Source organism: Pollicipes pollicipes, unplaced genomic scaffold (assembly GCF_011947565.3).
Source record: "Pollicipes pollicipes isolate AB1234 unplaced genomic scaffold, Ppol_2.1 Scaffold_7261;HRSCAF=8764_pilon_pilon_pilon, whole genome shotgun sequence".
Lineage (NCBI taxonomy): Eukaryota > Metazoa > Arthropoda > Thecostraca > Pollicipedomorpha > Pollicipedidae > Pollicipes > Pollicipes pollicipes.
Genome location: NW_023597054.1, coordinates 17,664,141 through 17,689,173, shown reverse-complemented (window position 1 = coordinate 17,689,173; position 25,033 = coordinate 17,664,141). Strand labels below are relative to the sequence as shown.

Here is a 25,033-nt window from a genome sequence, read left to right as displayed (position 1 = left end):
AAACTGAGGCAACGCACCATGTCTGACGAGAGAGCATTGCACAGGCAGAAGCCGGCCAGAGGCGTACCAGTGTCCTGCTTGCTATCAATGGCTTCTCCATTGGAGAGCAAATGTTTTGTCCGATTTTTCACGCCGTAACATCCGGCTGTCGCCACGGATGTCGCCACGGTAACACCTGTTGACAGTGGAGGCCAGAAGCAGCGCATCAACATGGCGCGCGCCGTGTACGCCGCCGCCGACATCTACCTCCTCGACGACCCGCTCAGCGCCGTCGATAGTAACGTTGGCAAGCATATCTTCAACCACTGCGTCCGCGGACACCTCAGCGGCAAGACGGTGCTACTCGTCTCTCACGGCGCGCAGGTGGGGCCAGAGGGGTTGGAGTGGGGTCACAGGCGTGCAGGTGGGGTAAGAGACGTAAAGGTGGGGTCAGACGGGTGTAGGTGGGGCTATAGGCGTGCAGATGGGATCAGAGGCGTGCAGATGAGATCAGAAGCGTGCAGGTGGGGTCAGAGGCGTGCAGGTGAGGTCAGAGGCGTACAGTTGGGCCGGAGACATACAGGTGGGGCCAGCGGCGTGCAATTGGGGTCAGGGGTGTGCAGGTAAGGTCGAGGGTGCTGGGATCCGGGGGTTTGTGTGCTCAGTCCAGTGTGGATAGGAGGGCTGATGAGAGCTGGCGGCAGACCTGGAAATGAGATATTCTCCCTCAGTGTCTGTCCCGATGTGGCGAAGCAGTCACGGGCCAGCGGGCGTTCGGTGGGCGGTGACCCGGCCGCTCCCACAGCCGTCGGAGGCGGCCGCCCCGGTGGTCCCAGTGGAGTCGGTACCCCAGGCCGGCTCGTGTCGTCGGCTGGCCGAGTGTTTGCTGTTTTGTGGCGGTCTGTCTCGGCAATATAGGCCGCGCCCCGCCCTGGGTGGGCCGCGGTAGCAGCCGTGTTTGTTGTTTGGTGTTCCGTGGCCTGCTGATATCGTATGTCCGTCAAGAAGGCGTCGTATTCGTATTCGAATTAAGTATGGAATTTCTATTTCTGAGATCACTGACAGCAGCCTGGTCAGGTAAGACCCACTAAGTTATTTAGCAGAAGGGTGAATTCAGAAGGGCTCGCCATTCCGCTATTCGTTTCGAGACGTTCGAAACAAGACCAAAGCTTGGATACACTGGCTTCCGTTGCTTATCAAAGTAATACAGTAAAATGGATGTCATATTTATACTCCTGATGTCCAGTTTGTCACACGTGTAAAACCCCACCCTCAAGGTCAAAGGTCAAAGTCACATATAATTGGGTACTTTGACATTTCTTTGCTCTAGTGGAACACGTAGAAAAAGGATCTCGTATTGATGCTCGTGATGCCCCATTTATCACATCCGTAAAACCCATACTTAAACGTCAAAGATCATGGTCACACAAAGCGTGGTACCTTACTATCTCTTTTTCAAACAAATACTACAAAAGAGGTGTCAAAGTGACGTTCTAGATGTCCGTTTTGGTCACACCTGCAACACTCACTCAAGGTCAGAGGTCCAGGTCGCACACAGCGGTACCATGCGCAGTGGTGCCATGACATTTATTCGTAAACCAAAGAAATAAAACGAAATGGGTACTATAGCAATGCTCGTGATGCCCACCTTCGTCACAAGAAAAAATCAGACTTTAAGTTCAAGGCCATTAAAGAGCGGTAGCCCAACGCATATTCGTTTATTCAAGAAACGGCATAGAACGGATATCATCCTGATGCATGTGGCATCGGCTTTTCTCGCACAAACAAAATCTAGGTCTGAAGGTTAGAGGTCAAAATCATGCAAAACGCGGTACTCATGCACTTACTTGTTCACTTCAGAAATGTCATAAAATGGGTATCATATTGATGATCATAATGTTCCCTTTCGTCGACTATTGTATGTATATATATATATATATATATATATATATATATATATATGTATATATATATACATATATATATGTATAGATGTATACATATAGATATGTATAGATATATATATATATATATATATATATATATATACATATACATATCTATACATATCTATATGTATACATCTATACATATATATAAATATATATGTATATGTATATATATATATATATATATATATATATATATATATGTATATGTATATGTATATATATATATATATATATATATATATATACATATACATATCTATACATATCTATATGTATACATCTATACATATATATATACATATATATATATATATATATATATATATATATATATATATATATATATATATATATATATATATATATATATATATATATATATATGGAGCACACTGTGTGTAACCTTGAATGTTGATTTTTGCAGATGCGATGCAAGAGGGCATTACAAGTATCAATATAACACCCTTTTTCCTAGACCCTATTCAGGAGCAAATAATTATCAGGTTATCCATTTTGATATGGCCTTGAAGTTTGACCTTGACGATTAATGTTGTGTAGGTGTGTCGAAATTGAACATCACGAGATTATAAAATGGTGGCATTTTATCACATCATTATACCACACCCATTTTATTTGATTTCTTATTTTTTCGGATTTCTTTCGGGGAAGTGTAACTACAAAGTCACACAATGACTATTTGACTTAGACGTAGTGATTAGTGACTTAGAGAAAAGTGATTGCAGATTCGTGAATAACTAAATGTGTTTGACCTGCGAAGACTGCTGTTGGAAATCAGGACCCGATGCTGAAGTTGCACACGGATGCGAAGCTAATTTGACGGACATTGATATCAGTCGTGTTGTGGTTCGGGTGGGTGTGCGGTGGACAGCTGCGTCCACGATGGATTTCGAAGTTACAACCTAGACTAGCGTCTCCGTACCAATGCGTTTTGCATGTCGGAAAAAGATGTGCCCAACCGTACTTGCAACACTTGTGATTGAATAAGCGAACTTGTAGACCACAACTGTAACCTTCATGGTACCACAAATCAAATTTTTCCTGAGACGTTCTTTAGAGCTTTTCAGCTCACCGCTGTGAACGCACCTTCCGATGGTGATGATTATATTTGGTGTTTTGAGGTGCATCGATTGCGCCACTGTGCCACCCTCGGATGTTTTTTTCCACAACATGCTGATACTGGATTGAAAGATATTGATTGCCAATTGGAAGTGACTCATTCGATGAAATATTTACCCCAAATGCGTGTGGCTCAGTTCAGAGGACACACGCATTTGTAACGTGTTGTAACGGACGTGCGTTCGTAATGCATCTGCGTTCAGAAGCCTTTTTCATTGGTGAGAGATACAGACGTGTAGTTGTGTCAGACACCTACTTTTGGACAGTTGTATCAGGACATATCACGGGTCGATGAGCAAAGACATGCTTCATACATGAGACGTGAACGCATAAATGGGATAGTTAATTCAGCAAAATGCGGGGTAGGTTAGCTTCATCCGATTTAACGATCTCCTTCATCGAGGCACCATCTCCCAGGCGTACTTGCTGGTCATCCAAAATACGCCCAGTGTATGATATTGGTGTGCATGTGCGGAGTTTCTCAGTTTATATGCACTGTTGAACCATATATTCCGGGGTGTAGCTTTCAGTTGGGGTTGGGGTGTGCGGACCGGCTTGGGCTTGAGCCCCTCCAAGTCTTATAAGAAAATGGGTCAAATCGGGACGAAATCAGTTTGCTGATTATTTCGAGGAAAGGTTTTGCCATTTTTTACTGTTAAGCCATCAGTTCATTTTGCGAAACTTCGCCCCAGCCAGTGAAACGATATCTGCTTCTGTCTGCCATCAGTACTTGTCGCAGTGTGGTGAGGTGCTGATGATGAAGGAGGGCCGTCTGGTGGAGCGAGGCACGCACGCTGAGCTTATGGAGCGTCGCGGGGAGTACTTCAAGCTGGTCAGCTACGACACGACCACGTCGGCTCACCAGACGCCGAGTGAACACCTGACAACCGGAAATGAACACCTGACAACCGGCGGCACCGCCGAGGAGGGTGCGTGGGTGCTGGTGCACGCTGGCCGAATATCGGCTGTATTTCAGTAACGGGATTTTACGGGGTTCACGCGGCCGGTAGTTCTATTAGTGTGGGGGGGGGGGGGGGAGGGCATTAGGTCTGTGTGGCGGCACGGTACAAGAGACGCACATTACACTGACAATGGAGTGCGTGGTGATTGCGCTAGTCGGGTGTTGCGAGCGTTTGGGCCGGCACGTCGTGTTGTCGGGCAGCAGATGATGGGCCCGAGGAGTGTGACGGTGGCCGCGCGCCTCTTGCTCGGATTTCACCTGCTGTACCGCCGCCCGCTGTGTGCCCGCCAGAAATGGAGAAGATCGAGAAACGTCTGACGGGGGGAGGAGAGCTTTGTGCCCAAACTGGGCTTCTTCAGCCTGCTGTACCTGTACGTGAAGCCGGCCGGCTTGACCGCCATGATGTTAGTCGTGCTGCTGATCGTCCTCTTCAGCCTCAGCCGTACGGCCATCGGCGTTTACCTTCAGTACTGGCTGGACAGCGGCGACGGACTCATGGTGCGTATACTGACTGACTGCTGAGGCATCATTGCGACGGACTCATGGTGCGTATACTGACTGACTGCTGAGTCATCATTGCGACGGACTCATGGTGCGTATACTGACTGACTGCTGAGTCATCTTTGCGACGGACTCATGGTGCGTATACTGACTGACTGCTGAGGCATCATTGCGACGGACTCATGGTGCGTATACTGACTGACTGCTGAGGCATCATTGCGACGGACTCATGGTGCGTATACTGACTGACTGCTGAGTCATCATTGCGACGGACTCATGGTGCGTATACTGACTGACTGCTGAGTCATCATTGCGACGGACTCATGGTGCGTATACTGACTGACTGCTGAGGCATCATTGCGACGGACTCATGGTGCGTATACTGACTGACTGCTGAGTCATCATTGCGACGGACTCATGGTGCGTATACTGACTGACTGCTGAGGCATCATCGCGCCCGCCGGCGCCGCGCAGCAACAGCGCTGAGCCTTTGCGCAAGGAGGAACAGCTGATGCGATAGAAAGTAGTCTTCAGCTTGTTTCTCCTGCCTGGGATCTACTTTCAAGTTTGATAGCGCATGGTTTTAAACGGAAGGGCTGTCGCCAGTCGTAGCGTTTCTCTTTGTAGTCGCTGCCTTATGTCGGCAATGCTTGGCTTGTCCCATCGTTGCTTTGCGTCTTTCAGGAGGAACGACTGCGGAATCAGACCGGGTACAACGTCACCTACACTGCGGAGCAGCTGGCCGGTGTCATCAACGACAATCCGGACCTAAACCAGCACATGATCATCTACTCCATGATGGCCGTGCTTATGTGCACAATCGGCGTTTTTAAAGGAAAGCTCATGTTGTATCTGACGAGAAAGCCATGCCTTTTTTGGCACGTGGTGGTCTTTTTAATGATCAGGTTGCTTTTGGTCGTGTTTGTGTTATCATTTAAGAGTCGTTGTTATGGATGATTTGTCCCGGTATTACAGGTATGGGTGCGGGGGAGGTTGCGGAATTAGGGAATCAGGCACGGGGGGGGGGGTATATCTCAACAGGCTGGACAGAAAAAGGCAAGTTGATGCGCAGCGGGCACACGAAAAGTTCGCATGGTGTGTAGCAGCGTCGCGTGTTTTCAACCCACTCAATTTTACGTGTCTTCCTTGACTTTTTGATTAGCGAAATTTATACCCACGCATGTGAATACATGTGGCAGCTGAATAAGGGAGAGGGCCAGCTGTGCATCTCTCTTGAAAACGTGGCTTCCTAGGTGGTGCTGTTCCGATGATAATGGTCTGGGGCTACAACCGCGACCTCGCAAGCCTGGCTGTTACCCTGACGGCATTGCAGACCACGGGCGCAGCCAGAGCCTTGGCAAGGGGTCTCCGTGAAGTTAGCGATTTATTCAGCGATTTGTTCAGCGGCGAGTTCCCATGTTTAGGTTAAGATTTCAAGGTCAACTGTAGCACGAGAAATAAAAAAAAAAACATTCAAAGGCTGGGTCAAAGGACGGGTAACCCGATATCACCCAAAAATTACCGGCCGATTTGAAAACTACAAGGCACCAAAATATTTATCAGCACAAGAGCTACAGTCTGTCAAAAAGCTCTGACTTCTCAAGGTCACCCTTCAAGGTCAAACGCGGGCTCAAATGACTGGGAGCTTGATATCACACAAAAACTACCGGCGATTCGAAATTTACAAACACCAGAATGATCGCCACAAAAATAGCTAGCGTTCACCAAAAAGTCCTGACCTCTAAGTGACCTACTCAAATGACAGGGAGCTCCATGTTATCCAACATTTACGGGCCGATTTTAAACTTGCCAGTTTTAAAATATTCATCACAAAAAACTAGTATCCGTCAAAAAAACCTGACCTCTCATGATCACCCTTCAAGGTCAAACGCAGGTCAAGGGACAAGGAACTCGATATCATTCAAAAATTACCGGCCGATTTTGAACTTGTAAACACTAGAATGCTCATCACAAAAGTAATTAGCATTCGTCAAAAAGTGCTGACCTCTCAAGCATAATCCTTCAAGGTGAAGCGCGGGCTCAAAGGACGGTGATCTCCGTATCACCCAAGAATTACCGGCCGATTTTGACCCCCAAGCATCAGAATATTCACCATAGAAGGAGCTATCGTCCCTCAAAAAGCCCTGAACTTTCAAGGCCACCCTTCAAGGTCAAAGGCGGGCTCGAAGGACGGGGAACTCGATATCACCCAAAATAAATTGGCTGACTTGAAAACAAGAGGAATTAAAATATTTACAAGTGCAACAGCTAGCGTCAGTGAAAAAGTCCTGACCGCTGAAGGTCGCCCTTCAAAGTCAATGTTGTAAGCATTTCTTTAAAGTGAATATTTAAGATGAATATTCTAATGTTTGTAAGTTTAAAATCGGCCGCTAATTTTCGGGTAACATCGAGTTCCCCGTCCTATGAGCCCGTGTTCGAACTTGAACAGTGATCTTAAGAAGTCAGGACTTTTTTACGGACGACAGCTTTTTTCTGTGGTGAATATTCTGGTGTTCGTAAGCTTCAAGTCGGCCGGTAATTTTTTGGTGATTTAGCGTTCCCCGTCCTTTGAGCTCGCGTTTGACCTTGAAGAGAAACCTTGACAGGTCAGAACTTTTAGACAGACTGCTGGCTATTGCGCTTGAAAATATTTTGATGGTTAAAGTTTTTAAATGGGTCGGTAATTTTTGGGTGACATCCAGTTCCACGTCCTTTAACACAGCTCTTGGACCTCGAAGGTCACATGATATTGCAAAATAAGGGTCATTTTCGATGTTCTCCTGCTACAGTTGACTTGGAGACTTTTTCAGAGAAATGAAAACTCGTCGCTGAATAAATCGCTGGATAAAACATTAACTTCAAGGACATTGGCAAGCGGCACAGGGTTCTCAAAGACAGGAAAAGAGTCCCTCCTCAAGAAGTGCCGGATACGGCCCATTTGTTGCCGAAAGCATGCTTTTCTTCAGTCAGAAAACATGCTTTTCATTAGTCAGACGCTACCATAAGATCAATTTTGTCTTCAGTTTATAATAAATAAACTGAAAATCATGCGTTATATGACCGCACGAAATAAATCGCTGGCGCTATTCGTGTTACAGCTGTGCAGTGGACTCTTTAAACCAATAGAAATTCGTCAGAATTTCCATATCGGGTGTACAGAGATGGCAAGGATTCCACAAATGTAGATTGAAGATAAAAATGGGTCAACAGTATGTATAAACGTGGCCAAGCCATGTTTCTCTGGATATGTTCAACATTCCTTCAAATTACTTAGTGTAAATAATGTAACATAGTTTTTAGCATGCGCGCTGGCATATCTAAGAAACAAAAACCCGACACCAAGCGTTGCAGTCTCCTTAGGGCCGCACAGCGTTCGCTCCGCGGCTTTCACTAGGCTGTGGCCAACAGGTGGATGAACATCGTGACACCTCCGAGAGAACGTCTTTGAACGCATGTCGACACCAAATCGTACACTTAGAGATATTCTAGGTGCATGCTTCACCTGTGCGGGTTTAAGATTGATGACAAAGTGTATTGGCATTTACAGCACAGCGAAATGGTGCTGGAAACTAGTAGCAAAACTAGAAGAGTAAAGGTAAAATCGTTTTTCCGCGTTGCCTTAACTGTTAGTTTGTCCAAAAGACAACCTCATAGTTGCGAAACAAATACACCCAGTGTGTCCTCTGAACTCTAGGAAATAAATTTGGAAAGAAATTCAGAGTCATTTCTTTACGATGGTCATTGTTGTGCGCCTGAACAATGTAAATCGCGGGCCCGGCCCTGTCCCTAAAAAGCGTGGGCACCCGGAGCTCATTTCAACACGGCACCGACTACTCGTTGTTCGTGACCTCTGTCCGAAATAGAGGAACGCTTTATCTTACGGGTTCTCATCGGTGCAAGAGATCATCTTACCGACATTTAAGATCACGGTCCTATGGGCGGGGGTCCTTGATGTGACCTACAGCCAGCCCTTTGGACCCGTCATCTATTTCATTGGGCCGTTGATTTTTGGTCTCGTGAGACACTTCGGTCTCTCTTCGGGCTTCCTCGAACACCGCTGCGATTTGGTGCCACTTGTCGCCAAAGGATCCTTGTTCGGTATTGTGGCCTCTATTCGGCACAGTGGCCCTTCGCCATGTCATTGACCTCGAACATTGAAAATCGTCGGCCTCGTTTCTGCTTGGGCTATGGGTCTCAGTGGCTCAGACGGACATGGAGCCAACTGTTCGATGTTCGCAGTCTGCGACCGACTTGGACAAACGCATTGTCTCAGGTGTTCCTAAAACGGTTCAAGACGATCTCTGACTGGTATTTCAGGTCGCGAAAGAATTGCGACCCTAAAGGTCGCGATTCTTTATGTGACTTACAGCCAGTCGTTCGATGCGTTGTGCCCTCCAACTCCAAGGGTACCAACTCCAACAACGTTGAGCCTCTGATCGTCGGTTTTGGTCGGTCCCCCGGGGCTCCTCTTTGGACCTCGCCGAACACTTCCCTTGCTTGACTCGGGCCCTTGCGAGCACAGGGCCCTCTGTGGAGCGCTGTGGACTCTTGACAGATTCAAGGTCCCCGACCAGTGTAAATCACTGGCCCCGGCCTTACAGTTGATTAGGAAGGGGGTCCTCAGGCCCATGCCGACACGGGGCCGACTTTGTGGTACGGTGATGCCTGGCCAACATATAGGTTCATATCGACTCAAGGGGTCCCCGGTCGGTACAAAGGGCTTCTGACCGTTATTTGTGTGTCCGTCTTCGCAGGTCGGTGCTCCAGAATAAGACTCCAACCAGTCCTGTATGCCCCAGGACCCTCCAATCTGGCAGTTGATCGTCGGACCCGGCGGGCACTTAAGGCTCTTCGGGTCTCCTCGAACACTGCCTCCGGCCGACTCGGGGTCCCTTGACAGCACAGGGCCCCTGTTAGACGCTCTGTGGCCCGAGCGATGTAAATCGCTGACTCCGGCTTTGTCCCTGCTTGGGAACTGGGCGTTTAGACCCATGCCGCCACGTAGCCCACTGTGCGTTGCCGGTGGCATCTGACCGAAATATAGGCCCTTATCGATTCAGTGGGTCCCTGATCAGCGCGCAGGGCCCTCTGGTTGGCATTGGAGTGCCCGACCCTGCGGGCCGCGACCCCTGAATGAGGCCTTCGGCTGGCCTTCAGGGCCCGCTCGAATCGGGCCCGTAATGATAGGTTCCGAGGGGCCCGAAGAGCCCCTCGGAACCAAAGGGATGGAGGCCAAGTGCCCCCTGTGCCCCTGCCTGTGCTACTGTTGCAGACCATGCCGTTACGTTGTCTGTTGTTGCAGGTTTGGGAGTCGCACTGCGCGTGATCAAGGGCGCCACGGCCGTCCACAATCGAATGTTTGACGGGCTGATGCGCTGTAAGATGAGCTTCTTTGACGCTAACCCCGGCGGTCGCATCCTCAACCGGTTCTCGCGTGACTTGGATGAACGTAAGTGGGCACCGGCTCCGGCTACGGACGGGTGTTGCACGTGCAGCCGGGCCGGTGCAGGGACGAGCGGACGTCAGTACATTGTAGCACGCTGTGATCATCAATGATCTTCAGGTGCCAGGGTCATTCTCCAGTCCCAATAATCGTGTTTGACTGTGTCTCACACCTCTGGTATTCAAAATATGGTAATCAGGCGCGGGCTGTGTGAAAATCATGTCACGTTGCACGCTATGCGGCATACTTATGTCGTTTTCTTGCAGTGGATAACAATATTCCAACTTTATTCGAGCTTCTGCTGGAAGGAGGATCCCTGGTCTTGTCACTGTTTCTGATCCCCACTGCCTCCTTCCCGGAATACATACTGCTGGTCATCATAGTGCTTGGTAAGCCTAGGACAAGCTATCGCCACAAGATTCCATCACCGTTGCATATAACTTCAAATCGCATGCAGCGCACTCGATGCTACATAGCCTCAGCTGCTGCGCGGATCGCAAAACCACAATGACAACACAGCGTACTCTAACTGCTTGTGAGAATTACAGAGCCCTGCCTTTTCAAGTGGTGTAATCGCCCAGGCTGATGCATATGTGATCGTCCGTTTCTTGGTGTGGCCTGCCTGCATACCATGTCCCCGTAGGAGAACCGCGATATCATTCCCTTAACTTATTATTGTATATGATAATTATGATAATTGTAATTATATAATAGCACTATATATACTATAATGACATGATTAATAAAATAATAATAAAATAATTATGATTATATAATTAATTATGCTACTTATATATCATGATTATGTGTAGCTGCGCGCGCACGCACTTCCTTTGCTGTAGATTTGAGGGGCCGCTTCCGCAGTATGTGCTCAGGTGCTCAGGAATCTCGTCAGTGTGACTGACTGCGACTACGGGATAATATGCATGGCATTACCACTCGCTGCAGCCTACGCCAGTCGAACCCGTCCGTGCGATGTGCTGCTGGCGATCGGGCTGCTGACGGCGCCGCCCCTGCCGCTGCGTGTGCTGCTGGTGATCGGACTGTTGACGCCGCCGTCCCTGCCGCCTCAGCGTGCTGCTGGTGATGGGGCTGTCGACGGCGCCGCCCCTGCCGCCTCACCGTGCTGCTAGTGATGGGGCTGTTGACGGCGCCGACCCTGCCGCTGCGGTGTGCTGCTAGTGATGGGGCTGTCGACGGCGCCGCCTTTGCCGCAGCGTGCTAATGGCGAACGGGCTGTTGACGGCCCCGCCCATGCCGCTGCGGTGCGCTACTGGTGATCGGGCTTTTGACGGCGCCGCCCCTGCCGCGTCAGCGTGCTGCTGGTGATGGGGCTATTGACGGCGCCGCCCCTGCCGTCGCGGTGTGCTGCTGGTTATCGGGCTGTTGACAGCGCGCGCCCCTGTCGTCTCACCGCGCTGCTAGTGATGGAGCTGTTGACGGCGCCGCCCCTGCTGCTGCGGTGTGCTGCTAGTGATGGGGCTGTTGACGGCGCCGCCCCTGCCGCTGCGGTGTGCTGCTGGTGATCGGGCTGTTGACGGCGCCGCCCCTGCCGCTGCGGTGTGCTGCTGGTGATGGGGCTGTTGACGGCAGCGCCCCTGCCGCCGCGGCGTGCTGCTGTTTAGCGCGCTGCTGACCGCGCCGCCCCGGCCACCGCAGCGCTGTACTGCTTCCTGTGTCGCGGCCTAAACTCTGCCATACGCGTGACCAAGGACATGGAGAACCTGATGCGCTCGCCGGTGGTGCATCACATCGCGTCGACATTGGCTGGCCTGCCTGTCATCCGCGCGTTCGGTCGCGAGGAGGTTTTCACCCAGAGGTGCGTCAGGCGCTCCTTGGGCCATGTCCGGAGTCGGGGCACATGACGGAGGGAGCTGTGTAACATGCTGTGGTCCTGAAGCACGGGCACGGGCTCGGGGATGGGCATGGGGATGGGGATTGGGACGGGGATGAGGATGGGGATTGGGATGGGGATGGGACGGGGAGGAGCAGGGACTCCCGTCAGATGCCCGTACCGCAGTTTCTGTGACTCTCAATCCTAGTATGATGGAGATTTTTTGTGTAGTCTACCTGATCCCGGTTACAAAACAAGAGCTCGTACCCACCATCAGTCGCAACAGATGCACGTTGCACGCGGATGTATTAAAGCCATGCCATAGAACATGGGTTTCTACTACGATGCGTGAAAATGTGATAGTGAAATAGGTCCGTAGCTCGCGTCGTATCGCACGTCTCGTTTGGTATAAGCGAAATGTTATGCTGCTGATGGTGTTTAGTTATTTCTTCTGGTCTGGTTCTTGTGAAGTGAAATGCGCATTTAATGGCATCTAAGCTTCTGCAGCAAGCTTGTGGAGTGGAAGGAGACGTGGTTCCTTCGGCGCCTTATGACAGGCGGGCCCAATTTCAGCGTCGTCTTCACTGTATGCAATTTATGACGCTGTGCGTGCCGCATGATGTATTACAGAACTTGGCAATCGGGACGACTAGGGCTCGAACCAGGGCAGGGCGAACCAGGACACTTTTCATTTATTTGTTTTGGCCCATTAAACAAATTAGGATCGTGCCCTTGCATTCTGCATTGATGCAGTTTGTCTGACACCTGTCAAATTTTGCCTGGCATAGTTTGCCCTGATACGATGGCTAACCACGTATTTGTTTACGTCCTAGCCCACTCACGCAGGCCTGTGCTAAGCATATGCGCTGGGCGAGTGTAGAAGCATATGCCAATGCATGATATGTATGTGGTATCATATGCCAGCGATAACAGATAGCCTGCCAGGCATTCCGGTTTCAATCATGCATGACCAGCTTGAAGAGCCGTTGCTGCCCGACTGGCTAGTGTCATATGCTGTGGATGAGATGACAACAGCCACATTTGACCGGGACAAGTGACGGAAATTAAACGAGGAATGATGATCAGTCCCACGATAGCTACGTCATGACGTACGCCGCGTCCGGTGGCCCGTGACTTCCGACCGCACGTGACCGACCCTGTCGACGCCGTGACCGCCAGGTTTGAGGAGCTGTTGGACAGACATACCTCGTTCAACATGCAGTTCCGCCTGTCGTCGTTGTGGTTTTGCCTGCGGCTGGAAGAGCTCGGCACGGTCATGATCACGGCCGTGGCGCTGTTCGTTGTGTTCGCGCGGGACGCTTCGCCCGCCATGGTCGGCCTCTGCCTCTCAGCCGTCTTCAGCTCCGTCGCCTTCATCTCCGCCTGGATCCGCATGACGGCCGAGCTGAGGTGGGTTTCCAGGCAAGCTGAGGTAGGTGTCCGGGGGAGCTGAGGTGGGTGTCCGGGCAACCGGAGGTGGGCATCCGAGTGAGCTGAGGTGGGTGTCCGGGGGGGGGGGGGGGGGGGCTGAAATGGGTGTACGGGCAACCTGAGGTGTGTCCGGGCCAGCTGAGGTGGGTGTCCGGGCAAGCTGAGGTGGGTGTCCGGGCAAGCTGAGGTGGGTGTCCGGGCAAGGTGAGGTGGGTGTCCGGGCAAGCTGAGGTGGGTGTCCGGGTGAGCTGAGGTGGGTGTCCGGGCAAGCTGAAGTGGGTGTCCGGGTATGCTGAGGTGGGTGTCCGGGCAAGCTGAGGTGGGCGTCCGGGTGAGCTGAGGTGGGTGTCCGGGCAAGCTGAGGTGTGTGTCCGGGCACGCGGAGGTGAGCTGGGATGGATGTCCGGGCATGCGGTCGACGCCCGGCCGCGGTGAGCTGCATGGTGTGAGAAATCGTCTGGCCGTATGGCTTGTTCGACTTTTTCTACTTGACAGTGGATGATGACTCGTTTTTCCATGTTTACCGGCTGTAACCTTCTTCCCCGCCATAATCTAGTCTGTTTCTCCCCTCATCTCGTTGGCTCCCTGCGGGAGTGCAGCGTGGGCTAAACTGTCCAGCAGAGCATCGATGTGATCTCTGATCGCCGTAGATGTGATCGCAGATCGGTTCTATGCAACCACCAACCGCTGCTGATGTGGCATGATCGCTGTACTAAGTTATGTGATGGCTGATTGGTGTTGATGTGATATCATCGCCGTGCTGAGCTGTGATGGCTGATCACTGTTGATATGACATGACCACTGTGCAGAACTATATGATGGCTGATCGCTGTTGATGTGGCATGATCGCTGACCTGAGTTATGTGATGGCTGATCACTGTTGATGTGACACGATCACTGTGCTGAGCTATGTAATGGCTGATCGCTATTGATGTGGCATGATCGCTATTGATGTGACATGATCGCTGTACTGAGTTATGTGGTGGCTGACCGCTGTTGATATGACCTGATCACTGTCCAAAATTATGTGATGGTTGATTGCTGTTGATGTGACATCATCACTGTGCTGAGTTGTGTGATGGCTGATCGCTATTGATGTGACATGATCACTGTACCGAGTTATGTGATGGCTCACCGCCGCTGATGTGACATGATTGCTATTGATGTGACATGGTTGCTGTACTGAGTTATGTGATGGCTGATCGCTGTTAATGTGACATGATCGCTGTACTGAGTTATGTGATAGCTGGTCGGTGTCGATGTGTCATGATCACTGTGCTGAGTTATGTGATGGCTGGTCGCTATTGATGTGGCATGATTGCTAATGATGTGACATGATTGCTGTACAGAGTTATGTGATGGCTGATCGTTGTTGATGTGACATGATCGCTACGTTGAGTTCTGATGGCGGATCACTGTTGATGTGACATGATCGCCGTGCTGAGTTATGTGGGGGCGGATCGCTGTTGATGTGACATGATCGCCATGCTGAGTTATGTGATGGCTGATCGCTGCTGATGTGACATGATCGCTGTGCTAAGTTATATGATCGCTGTCCGCCGCTGATGTGACATGGCCGCTGTGCTGAGTTACGTGGTGGCTGATCGCTGTTGATGTGACGTGATCGCTGTGCTGAGTTACGTGATAGCTGACCGCTGCCTATGTGATGTGGTCGTCGCGCTACTGACTGCTTGTTCTTTGCTATCGACGTTCATGCCGGCTCTCCGCTCGTTGCAGCGCCCGCCTCACGTCCGTGGAGCGCTGCGACGAGTACATCCGCAGCCTGGACTACGAGGCGCCGCTGCACGTGCCGGAACACGCGCCGCCGGCCTCCTGGCCGCAGCGTGGCGGCGTGGAGCTGCGGGGCGTGTGCCTCCGCTACCGGCCTGAGCTGCCCAGAGTGCTGCACGACATTAGTCTGCAAGTGCTGCCCGGCGAGAAGGTCGGCGTTGTTGGGCGCACGGGCGCAGGTGCGACACGAGGCGAGGCGGGCTCGGGCCAGAGCGTGTGGCGTGTTGGTGCGCGTGCGCAGCCCTGGGACGGTCTTTCTTGGATTTGGCAGTATCCTTAGATCCGTGCTGTTATGTAGGACGTCAACCATGTGATGTACATGAGCCCGTGATAAGTATTTTCGTAGCCGACGCTGGCAACGTTAACGCCAGATGGAACGTGCTATAAGGAGAGGTTCCATGTTTCAACAGAGGCTTGTGGAGTGTGATGCAGATATTTTTGGAGTTATCTGGGAACGGTTGAATCGGAAAACGGAAAGAATCACTGATTGAAGGCATACAAGCCAAAGTATAGTTCACATTAGCCCTGTGATCGTTCATGGCATGCAGGGAGAGTCGTCGCGCTCCACTATTGGCGGAGAGTTTGTGTGCCGTCTGTGAGCGTCGTCTTCTGCTGACACAGGTAAGTCGACCCTCATCTCGGCGCTGCTGCGAATGGTGGAGGTGGAGACGGGCACCATCCTCATCGACGGCCTCGACATCCGGCCGATGGGGCTGCATGACCTAAGGTCACGTATCGACGTCATCCCGCAGGACCCGGTGCTCTTCTCTGGCACCATCAGGTACTGGCCTGGCCAGAAGCAGCAGCTGCTGCCGAGCTGTGCGCGAAGCTACGCTTGTGCTTCCCCCTGGACACGTGGCCGACGTAGATCTATCACGCGGTGGAATAATTTCATCGCATTGTGCACATACTCAACGGTGGAGATCTGGGAAACGTTGGTAGGCAAAGCCTTCGAAACGGACATCTTTCGACGCGAAAATGATAACGAAATGATCGCTGTTATTTAAGTTGGTATACGTGACGTCACACCTGCTAAACCGTGTCTTCCATCTGTGCTAGTGCCCGCTGAGATCCATCATCTGGGAATTGCCTTTGTATTGGTGCTAATAGCGTGCGGACATGGCTGAGACGTTTGTGTCATTCATTTGTGACCTGCTAGCTAGTTCACGAACACAGCTGCCTCACTTTGACCTCAGACACAACCTGGATCCGTTCGACGAGTACCCCGACGAAAAGCTGTGGGCTATACTAGAGAAGGCCAATCTGAAGAAGAAGGTGTCGCGGGCGGATCAGCAGCTCCAGATGAAGGTCACCTCGGCCGGTGACAACTTCAGGTACGGCAGGCTCCGTCTGCGCTCGCCTCGGTCAGGGACGGGTTGTGGCCCCACCACCGCGTCAAACAGTGACCTGCAGTAGCCTGGCATCAGTCCCAGCCAGGAACATTGCGTGACCTCGCGTTCGCCCCTGTCATGGACGGGTTCTGGCCGTCAGGACCGGAACTTCGCGCACCCCTCAGCAAGGCACGTGCCTTAGGCTGGAATTTGCCAACGAGGAAACGTGGCCTAGCCTCGCGCCCGTCTCTGCGAAGGACCTATGGTAGTCTGTCGCTGAAAGTGTCCCGTAGCGAAGCAGCGAGTCGTGAGTGATACCGCGGTGCGCCTCCTCAGTGTCGGCGAGAAGCAGCTGATCTGCTTGGCACGCGCGCTGCTGCGCCAGAACCGAATCCTGCTGCTGGACGAGGCCACAGCCTCGGTGGACGTGGAGACGGACCACCTAATCCAACGCACCATCCAGGACAACTTCAGCGCTTGCACCGTCATCACCATCGCCCACCGGCTTAACACCGTAGTCAGCTACGACCGGATCGTCGTCATGGACGCCGGCAAGGTGGGCTGCGTCCTGGCAGATGTTTGTCACAGTGTCGTTTCGTAGACACCCATGCTTCAAAATACTGAGTGTAAAATGTCAGGCCCTAAAGTTTCCAGCGGACACAAAGCAACAAGACGCAGGGTCTCGACCCTCATGCAGCTCCCGCTGGGCGCGTTTCATTGAAAAGGACTGGGTTCGTTCCACTGTGACGGAGTGGGTGAGGACCAGTGTGGCGGCCCCTGTGTGACTGATCTCGGCCTTGCCGGAAGGTCGTCGAGCTGGACACGCCGCTGGCGCTGATGGAGAACGAGAACTCGCTGTTCCGCCAGATGATGGGCCACGCCGGCTTCACCACCGTTGAACAGCTGCTCGAGCTGCAGACCAACAGACGGTAGACGACGATGACTCGTAGACTGCCAGCTCGGTTATTTTGGGGCCGTTACTCGAGTGATAATCCCGCTGACGGTGTAGTGTGTGTCTGCCAGCTCGGGCGCGTGCGGAGTAAAGCCGACTGGCTCGGCCTCACGAGAGCCCGGATCTGTTGTCTTCTCCAGTTAGTCGAGGCAGCTTGGAACATCACCTCCAGGTATATGCTATGCGCACGCATAAACATGCCGTCCGCACGCATCCAGTACATCATTGGTATCGCTACGACGATTACAGCGTGATGTGATGACCAAGATAAGCAAGATGACCAGGTTCTGTGACCGGTATCAATGTTGTGCCGATGGCTCTTGTTCCGTCAGAACTCCGCGCTCACAATGTAGAAATGTAGTCATACTATGTGCCTCGCAATCGTCCTGTCAAATATCAGTGCTTAATCAACTAACTACTTCTTAGAAATATATGATCATATCTGTTTAATTGGAATTGAATCGGCAGATAAAAACCAGCGTCCGACGATGTTCTGGTTGGCCGCCTGACCCGGAGATGGCGCGAGAGTAGGCAGTCCAAGCGGTGCCAGGGTCTCGTTCTTCATTAACAAAAGAAAAGCTCATTCGTAACATGGGATAAGAACATGCCCTGATTTACTGGCCTGTTGGGGATGTCACGTGGAAGGTCATTGGTGACTCTGCCAGTATGAGAAAAGTTGTAACTTATTACGCACGCATGCAGCTGGCTGTAACTGTAAAGCGGCGCATTTGGAGCGCACTTTCATCCCAATAGAGCAATAGCGGTCTCACTGCAAGACGAATGCGAGTAATTCCACAGCAGCACTGGCGTAGAAAATGGATTTGCATGCTGCAGACTTCAACTGTGGTCCATTGGCACGCGGTGTAGTCTCCTGGGTTACTCGTGAGGCTGAGTGGGGTTTGCTGCGGACGAGGGTGGATCTGAGCTGTCTGTAGCAGGCGGCAGAAAGCGACTCGCCACGCGCTCTCCATTCGTCGCTTGCTCGGTCTTGGCGTTGTACTGCACACGCATCGAACGCAACATGATCAGGCGTTCGCCGGGCTTCCTCAGGCTATTTCCGTTTAGACCTGGGCTTGTATCCTCTCGGACCGGACCTCGCCCGCTCTAACTTACAAACCCATCGTTTGGCCCAGAATCGTCGCAACGCCGTCCGTCTCACCGAGAAGAGCTGGGCCTGTCAGCTGTGAGCCGGCTTAGTACCGAGCTAGCGGGAGTCCGCCAGAACGTCCGCACAAACCCTAACGAGGGGTCCCTGTGCGGAGTGGGGCTTGTAAGCCGAAATCCCACACGAAGACCGCGGCATGGACAGGCTACTTATCGCATTCTTCAAGGGGCCTAACCCACTTAAAACCGAGAAAAGCGTAAGAACGACATTGTCTCTTCTCAGCCCCACAGCCCTCGATTGGTCGGCATCATTATTGGCCGAAAGGACTCTAATCCGCCTCCCTCCAGTGGAATCGGGTAGTTGACCTGCGCACCAGCTGGTGTATGCCTGGGCATACCTAGAAAGGCTGAGTTGTGCCCGAGTGTTCGTGTGAGAGGCAGGGAGTCCCACCGTTCTCTCTTCCGCAGGCTGGGGTGATTACGGTTATCGGCAGAACCGGTCACCGAACGGCTGTTGTCGTTTAAGCCGGCTTACGTGGCGCAACGGCGCCCGGGTTGGCCAGCGGCCGTGGCAGCGTGTCTTCCCGACTCTCAGGCACAACTCAATCCCGCCCCAAAAAGGAAAGGTCAATGCAGAGGAGGCGCGCGACATTACATCTCTAGAGTTAGCGCACGGGCTGCATCGGTCTTAAGCTGACAGATAAATCTACAGATTGGGGTGGGCTGCATAAGAATATGTTTCCCGAGAGCAGCGGGCCGGGACAACGTCGGCTTTTGTTGAGTATGATGATGAACACCTAAAACATTCCACTGAACGAATCGAGTGGGAAAATTCTGAGATGCCAGGAAATTTGTTTACTTTTGTCCCTGTATACTTTATTTTCCGACTTTTGTTGCAATGGATCGGAATGAACGAATTGATCGAATAAGGATGAAAACACCGTCTGTGCCAATCTACGATTTGTTAAAGATATGGCTTTGCGAGCAGATTGAACTTGGACTCGATGAACTGAAATGAAACAAATCCTAGAAGTTAAATTCATGAATGATTTAAGCTGCAGCTGCAAGCACCGTAGGTCTTAAATCAGGCACGACAGCCGTGGCTCCCGCACTGTTGCGCTGTTAGTTCCGGTCTGCCCGCCCAGAATTTGAGATGGTCCTACCCAGGCACGTCCCCTGTTCCTAAGACGTACAGTCCAGGAACTGGCAAAGAACACAGTTCACTAAACCGACCAAGGTAAGACCAAGACTGTGGAATAAGTGGCTAGCTTTATTCCTACATCCCATTTCTATTGAGATATGTTGGCATAGTTCAGAGATTCATGCCCAACGAAGGCTTGCATGAAAACAAAACATGTGAGAAGGCAATAAATTTGGCATAAAAACACGTAACAGCGAAGGCGTATCCGGTGTTATGGGCAGCCTTGCATCGCAACTGTGTAAAAGCATTAACGATTTCGTAGGCCGGAGAGGGTGAAGCTGACCTACGATGCGTCCTTACGAAAACATCCCGCAATGCGTATAAATTACTTGCAGTATACATCCCGGTACGCTTGCTGGAACTGGCAAGCACGTCTATGGGACGCGTGGTTCTGGTGCTTAGAAGGCAGATGTCGCCTTCCGTCCTACATCGTGCTACTATCAGTTGGCCGGGAGGCAAAGGCTCCGGTACATGTCTGCGCGTCTCGACGCGGACAGCATGTCGCCTTGCTCGTCCACGACCACGACCCGTTTGGTCTTATTTCTGCTTTCTCCGCCTCCGGCATTCTGTAGACATGGCATTATCCGGAATCGTGTTGTATATCTGTGCCGCATTTTTACTTTGTTTATGTTTAGTGCATTTGCCAGGATCATTATTCACAGAGATAAGACAGCTGTAATAGTCTTATTCCTCGGATAAAAAAGAACAGGAGAATGGAGATGTAGATGCGTTTATATTTCATTAGCATGCTTTTATTAAAACGAAGGGCGGAAGACTTCTGCCATTTGTTTCGATAAATGCATATTTACGTCCGGCGCATATTAACATATGCATTGAAATTATCAGTTTGTTCGGGGTTGTAATCGTTCTGTGCATATGGTCTGCATTTCATACACGGGCAGAATTGTTTTCCGGGAACGCGTTATTCTTGCCCCAGCCTGCTTAACTCATGTTGATGGTGAGTTTGAAATGTTGCGTGTTGATGACGTGTTCAATGTTTATCCGATTAAAGAGGGTTAAAAGCGTCAGTCATGCCAAGCAGACTTGTGCCTGATTCCCAAGATTTCTTCCCGGGAACCGGTTCCTGGTTCCCGTTTCCGGAACCAGGAAAAACCCAGGAACCAGTCTGGCAATAAGTCGAAAGATCCAACAAGAACCAGGATTCAGCTTGTCAACAAGTCGAAAGATCCAGCAAGAACCAGGATCCAGCTTGACAATAAGCCAAAAGATTCGATAGGAAGCGGGATCCAGCTTGACATGGGGATGAAAGATCAAGCAATAACCAGGATCCAGCCTGATACCAAGTTGAAAGAACCAGCAAGAACCAAGATCCAACTTGGATTGGACATAGGGACCCAGCAAGATCCTGCCTGGTGTTCTGCCAAGGGATCCAGCAAGAACCAAGACCCAGCCTGGAATATGCATAGTGATCCAGCAAGAACCAGGATTCAGCTCAGGCTTAAAATGGGGATTCAACTTCAGCAAGAACCAAGATCCATCCTAAAATTATGTTCAGGAACCAGCAAGAACAAGAATCTTACCAGTAGTTCTTCACAGCAGTTGCTGCACTCACTCCCCACTTTTTCAGGCCCAGCAAGATGTGCTGTTCTTAATGTAAATTAATAAAATTAAGTCTGGTCTTGTCTTGTCTTTTGTCTTGCCGCGATACTTGTCACGATACAGGTATGATGCAGACCTGCTCGATCTGCAACTGGGCTGTCAGCTGCCTAATGTTATCCTGAAAAGAAAGGCCCGCTCTTCCGCGCGTATAGCACAGAAATAATGAATACTACATATATATATATATATATATATATATATATATATATATATATATATATATATCAGCTTACATAAGAATAGCACAAAATCTTTACACAAAAACCATCCCACGTCACTCAAGGCTGCAGATTGGGATGCTAGTATCACATGTTTCGTTTACCTAAAACCCAAAGGGAATATGACGTCAGGGAACTAAGGCTGCTGTTGGTGAGGTTACTCCGCGTGAGAATGCGGAACAACGGTTCTATTCCGTTGACTTCTAATTGCTTTTACCAAAAAACACACCATCCAACGTGTAATAATCAGTTTAAATCATCCACAACAATATCAGACGCAAGCAAGGTTTGTATGTGTTGAAATGGGGCTTCAAATGGTAACAAACGCACTTTGGGCACATGATATGTCACAAGGCTTGAGACGCAGCTCAAAAGAGGGGAAGGAAAATTTCAGATGATTTTTTCCAAGAACATTATCGCATTTTGCATGGTTATTCTAGATATTCTATTCCAGATATTCTAGAATATTCAATTTAATTCTGTTCATTCTTCTAGACATTTTGAAGGTGGCTAGCAGATTGATAAATTCTGCAACCATATATACATGTATATATATATATATATATATATATATATATATATATATATATATATATATATACATATATATAACCATCTAGTAGGGGTATGGAACAAATACTGATCAGCTGATAAGAAGGCGTTTTTCCGAGGATAAAGCTAAGCTGGCGTGGTTATGGTCCATGGCAATGTGGAACGGCGACCCACTGCTAGTGTGAGATCGGTGCGAGGTGTGAGATCTGCGGTATGGGGGAGGTGAGATGAACTTGCGTCCGATTTTAACGGAATATATGCATTGTGTTAATGGGGTCAGGGTGTACTTTCCTACCTAACGTTAGAAAAAATCACTGTACACCATTCATCGTGTTTAAGGCAGGACATATCGTAAATAATCACAAAACAGGTAGATTCATGCTCTTACCTTCTAATTTTTATATAATTACGATGACGAGCTCCCGAGCGCCGCACACACACACACAGCGGCCGCGACACCGACGTCATTACTGCGCGCGGTCACAACATTACTGCGCATCAAGCAGCATCAAGAACTATAAAAATGTACGGGGCCAAGGTAAATATGTATACATATATATATATATATATATATATATATATATATATATATATATATATATATATATGTATATATATATATATATAACACCAGAAAACCATCCCAGTATCACAGGTTACCATCAAAGCTCAGCCATATTTTTTTTACACATCCCCAGCCCACCTGCAGACCAAAGGTAGTCCCACATTTATACTGCTTTATCATGCACATGATGAGTCTACATCTGCCTGAGCCTTGTGCTCAGGATTCTGGATAAGGTGTATTGTTGTTACAGAGTCGGGGCATGCTGTTTATTTTGACTGACCTGTGATGTACTGATATGCTTTTCTAGAGTAAAGTGGGTTGTGCAGGGTGATCTTTTTAGGCCAATTTTTCCAAGGTCTCAAGACTGTCAGAGTACTCCATATTCTGACCTGAGGAGTCCAGTGTTTATCCAGGACTAGGTTTATTACAAGTCGTAAGAATCATGGTTGGCAACAGCATCTTGCGGCGAACACGACCAGTTTCCTGCGCGGCGTTTTAAAGCGGCGTGTCATTCGATACAGGTGGGCTTGGTCGCTCGCTACGCGGAGATGTGTTGGGTTCAATGCGAAGCTGTGGGTGGCTGTGGGTTGTGTTCATGTCGTGAGAAGATGACGGGCTAGAAGAACGTTGCTAATCGTCAGCTTTTTAAGGTAATAGCGTTTAAAAGTATTGCCGGTCCATGAGGATTGTTCTTTGTGGATACCTGAGCTGTAGCTTCAGAGGTAAACGGAAGTCGTTGGAGCGACATATGTCAAGGATTCCTCCAGGGCTTCCTCCCACTGAGAGGAAAAGCAGCTTCGAGGTAAGAGGCCAAGTATCCCTGTTGTACGTCTCACGCACTGCCCGTTGCACCTCAGGCTTATCGCAGTGATCGCTGGACAGGCATGAAATAAAACGCTTTTGGTTATCATATTGCACACAAAACTAAGTGAAGGTGCTAGAGGTGCCCAGAAATGCTGTTCGCATCTATTGATACCAATATTGTCTGGGTTTTGCTCTAAATAAGCGGGATCATGTCAGGAAGCGCGAATTCTGCACCGGCGATGATTGCCAAGATAATGAAGGCTGCTGACGCTTTCAGCTATTTGTACGATGACGTCACGAAAACAAAAGTGATATTGTTTCAGGTTCTTTTAGAACCATGTTATCGGTAAAGGTGGGACCACAGGGATGCAGTTTTGCAAATGCGTAGAGGTGAAGGATAGAAGGCGAAGTGGGGGGGGGGGGGGGGGGGGCAGTAAGAAAAAAATGGCTGAGCCTGCTTCCGAGATGCACTAAAACGTTTTCACTCCAGATTTGGAGCTGGCAGCAGAGTTCCGGGGGTAGTTTAGGGTAGGGCTTCAAGGGTAGTCTTCTGGGGTAGTTTCTTAATATTGGTTTTTGGGGCTGAACTCCCAAGTTATGATAAATGAAAAATAATGGATGAAGGTTACGACCAAAAGCAGCTACACCCGTGGTTCGGAGGCGCAATCCCTCCCCCCCCCCTCCCCCTAATTGGAAAGGAATCTTTACGCCTTTATGCTGGTTATCTTGGGTTTTCCAATATTTCAAATATTTCTATTTATTTTTCTATTTCTATTTGTATTTCATCTTTCTATCCATCTATCTATTCATCTATGTATTTATTTATATCTGTATTTATCTATCTATCTATTTTGTATTTATGTTTCTATATTACGTTATCTAATATTTATGTCAGGTTAGTTCAGTGTTTGATCAGGCCAGTAAATGAAACTTTAGTGCAAATGACCCCCGAAACGAAAACGTTTGATGGTTATGCCGCATTGCATTTAATTTCTCTTTGTTTTTTGTGGTTTATTGCCGATAGATATTTTGTAGCGGTTTCTAAAAGATGTGATTCCAGGTGACAATTCAGACGGTTCTAAATTTTGTCAGTGACAGAAGAGGCACTTTCTCAGCCCCGGTTGAGACCATTTCGAGGCCGCGGCCAAGTACGTAGCGCGCTCAGTACGTGCCTTTGGTTCGTGAGCTCCGGGCCATTGGGCCGGTAAGCCGCGGACTGGGACCGGTTTGGGGCATCCGTGTATACCATTGTGAAATAAACGCCCCGCGGCCCTTTCACTGGTGAGAATATCAGGGATGCTTCGAAGACTAAAGAATAGTATGCCTGCACAGACTGAGAGAAGCCCGTCAACGGACGGAAAAATCGCTACAAAGACATCCTGCCTTAAGAGAACCTGGGGCACATACCGACGTGACACCAGCAGCATGTCTTGACATAGTTTAGGGACATAACTTGGCAGCGTGCTGTCGGACTTACTGCGTTGTGGAATTGATGTGCTGTCACGTACACAGTTGATGTGGAAGATGTGTGGCAACCACCCGTTTGTAAGGACACGTCTTTGAAATGGTGGCGGTTGCCACGGTCGACAGCCATTGTCTCACCAATGCTGCCTGGCGGTGTTTGTCAGACGTTGACGGTGGGTGCCGTGCTCGACAG

At 49.9% G+C, this 25,033-nt stretch overlaps 2 protein-coding genes across 2 annotated transcripts in view; both read left to right on the top strand.

The window, feature by feature from the left end:
- The window catches only part of LOC119112686 (multidrug resistance-associated protein 5-like), a gene marked incomplete in the record, with an annotated part of 224,150 nt that overhangs the window by 162,364 nt on the left and 36,753 nt on the right, over window positions 1-25,033 (top strand).
- On the top strand, window positions 13,197-17,845 carry LOC119112683 (multidrug resistance-associated protein 5-like). The gene is made up of 6 exons (XM_037236936.1): window positions 13,197-13,217; window positions 14,976-15,208; window positions 15,651-15,810; window positions 16,226-16,363; window positions 16,697-16,916; window positions 17,168-17,845. Exons 1-6 carry the CDS (start codon window positions 13,201-13,203, stop codon window positions 17,291-17,293), a joined length of 894 nt encoding a protein of 297 aa, XP_037092831.1. The 5' UTR covers window positions 13,197-13,200; the 3' UTR covers window positions 17,294-17,845.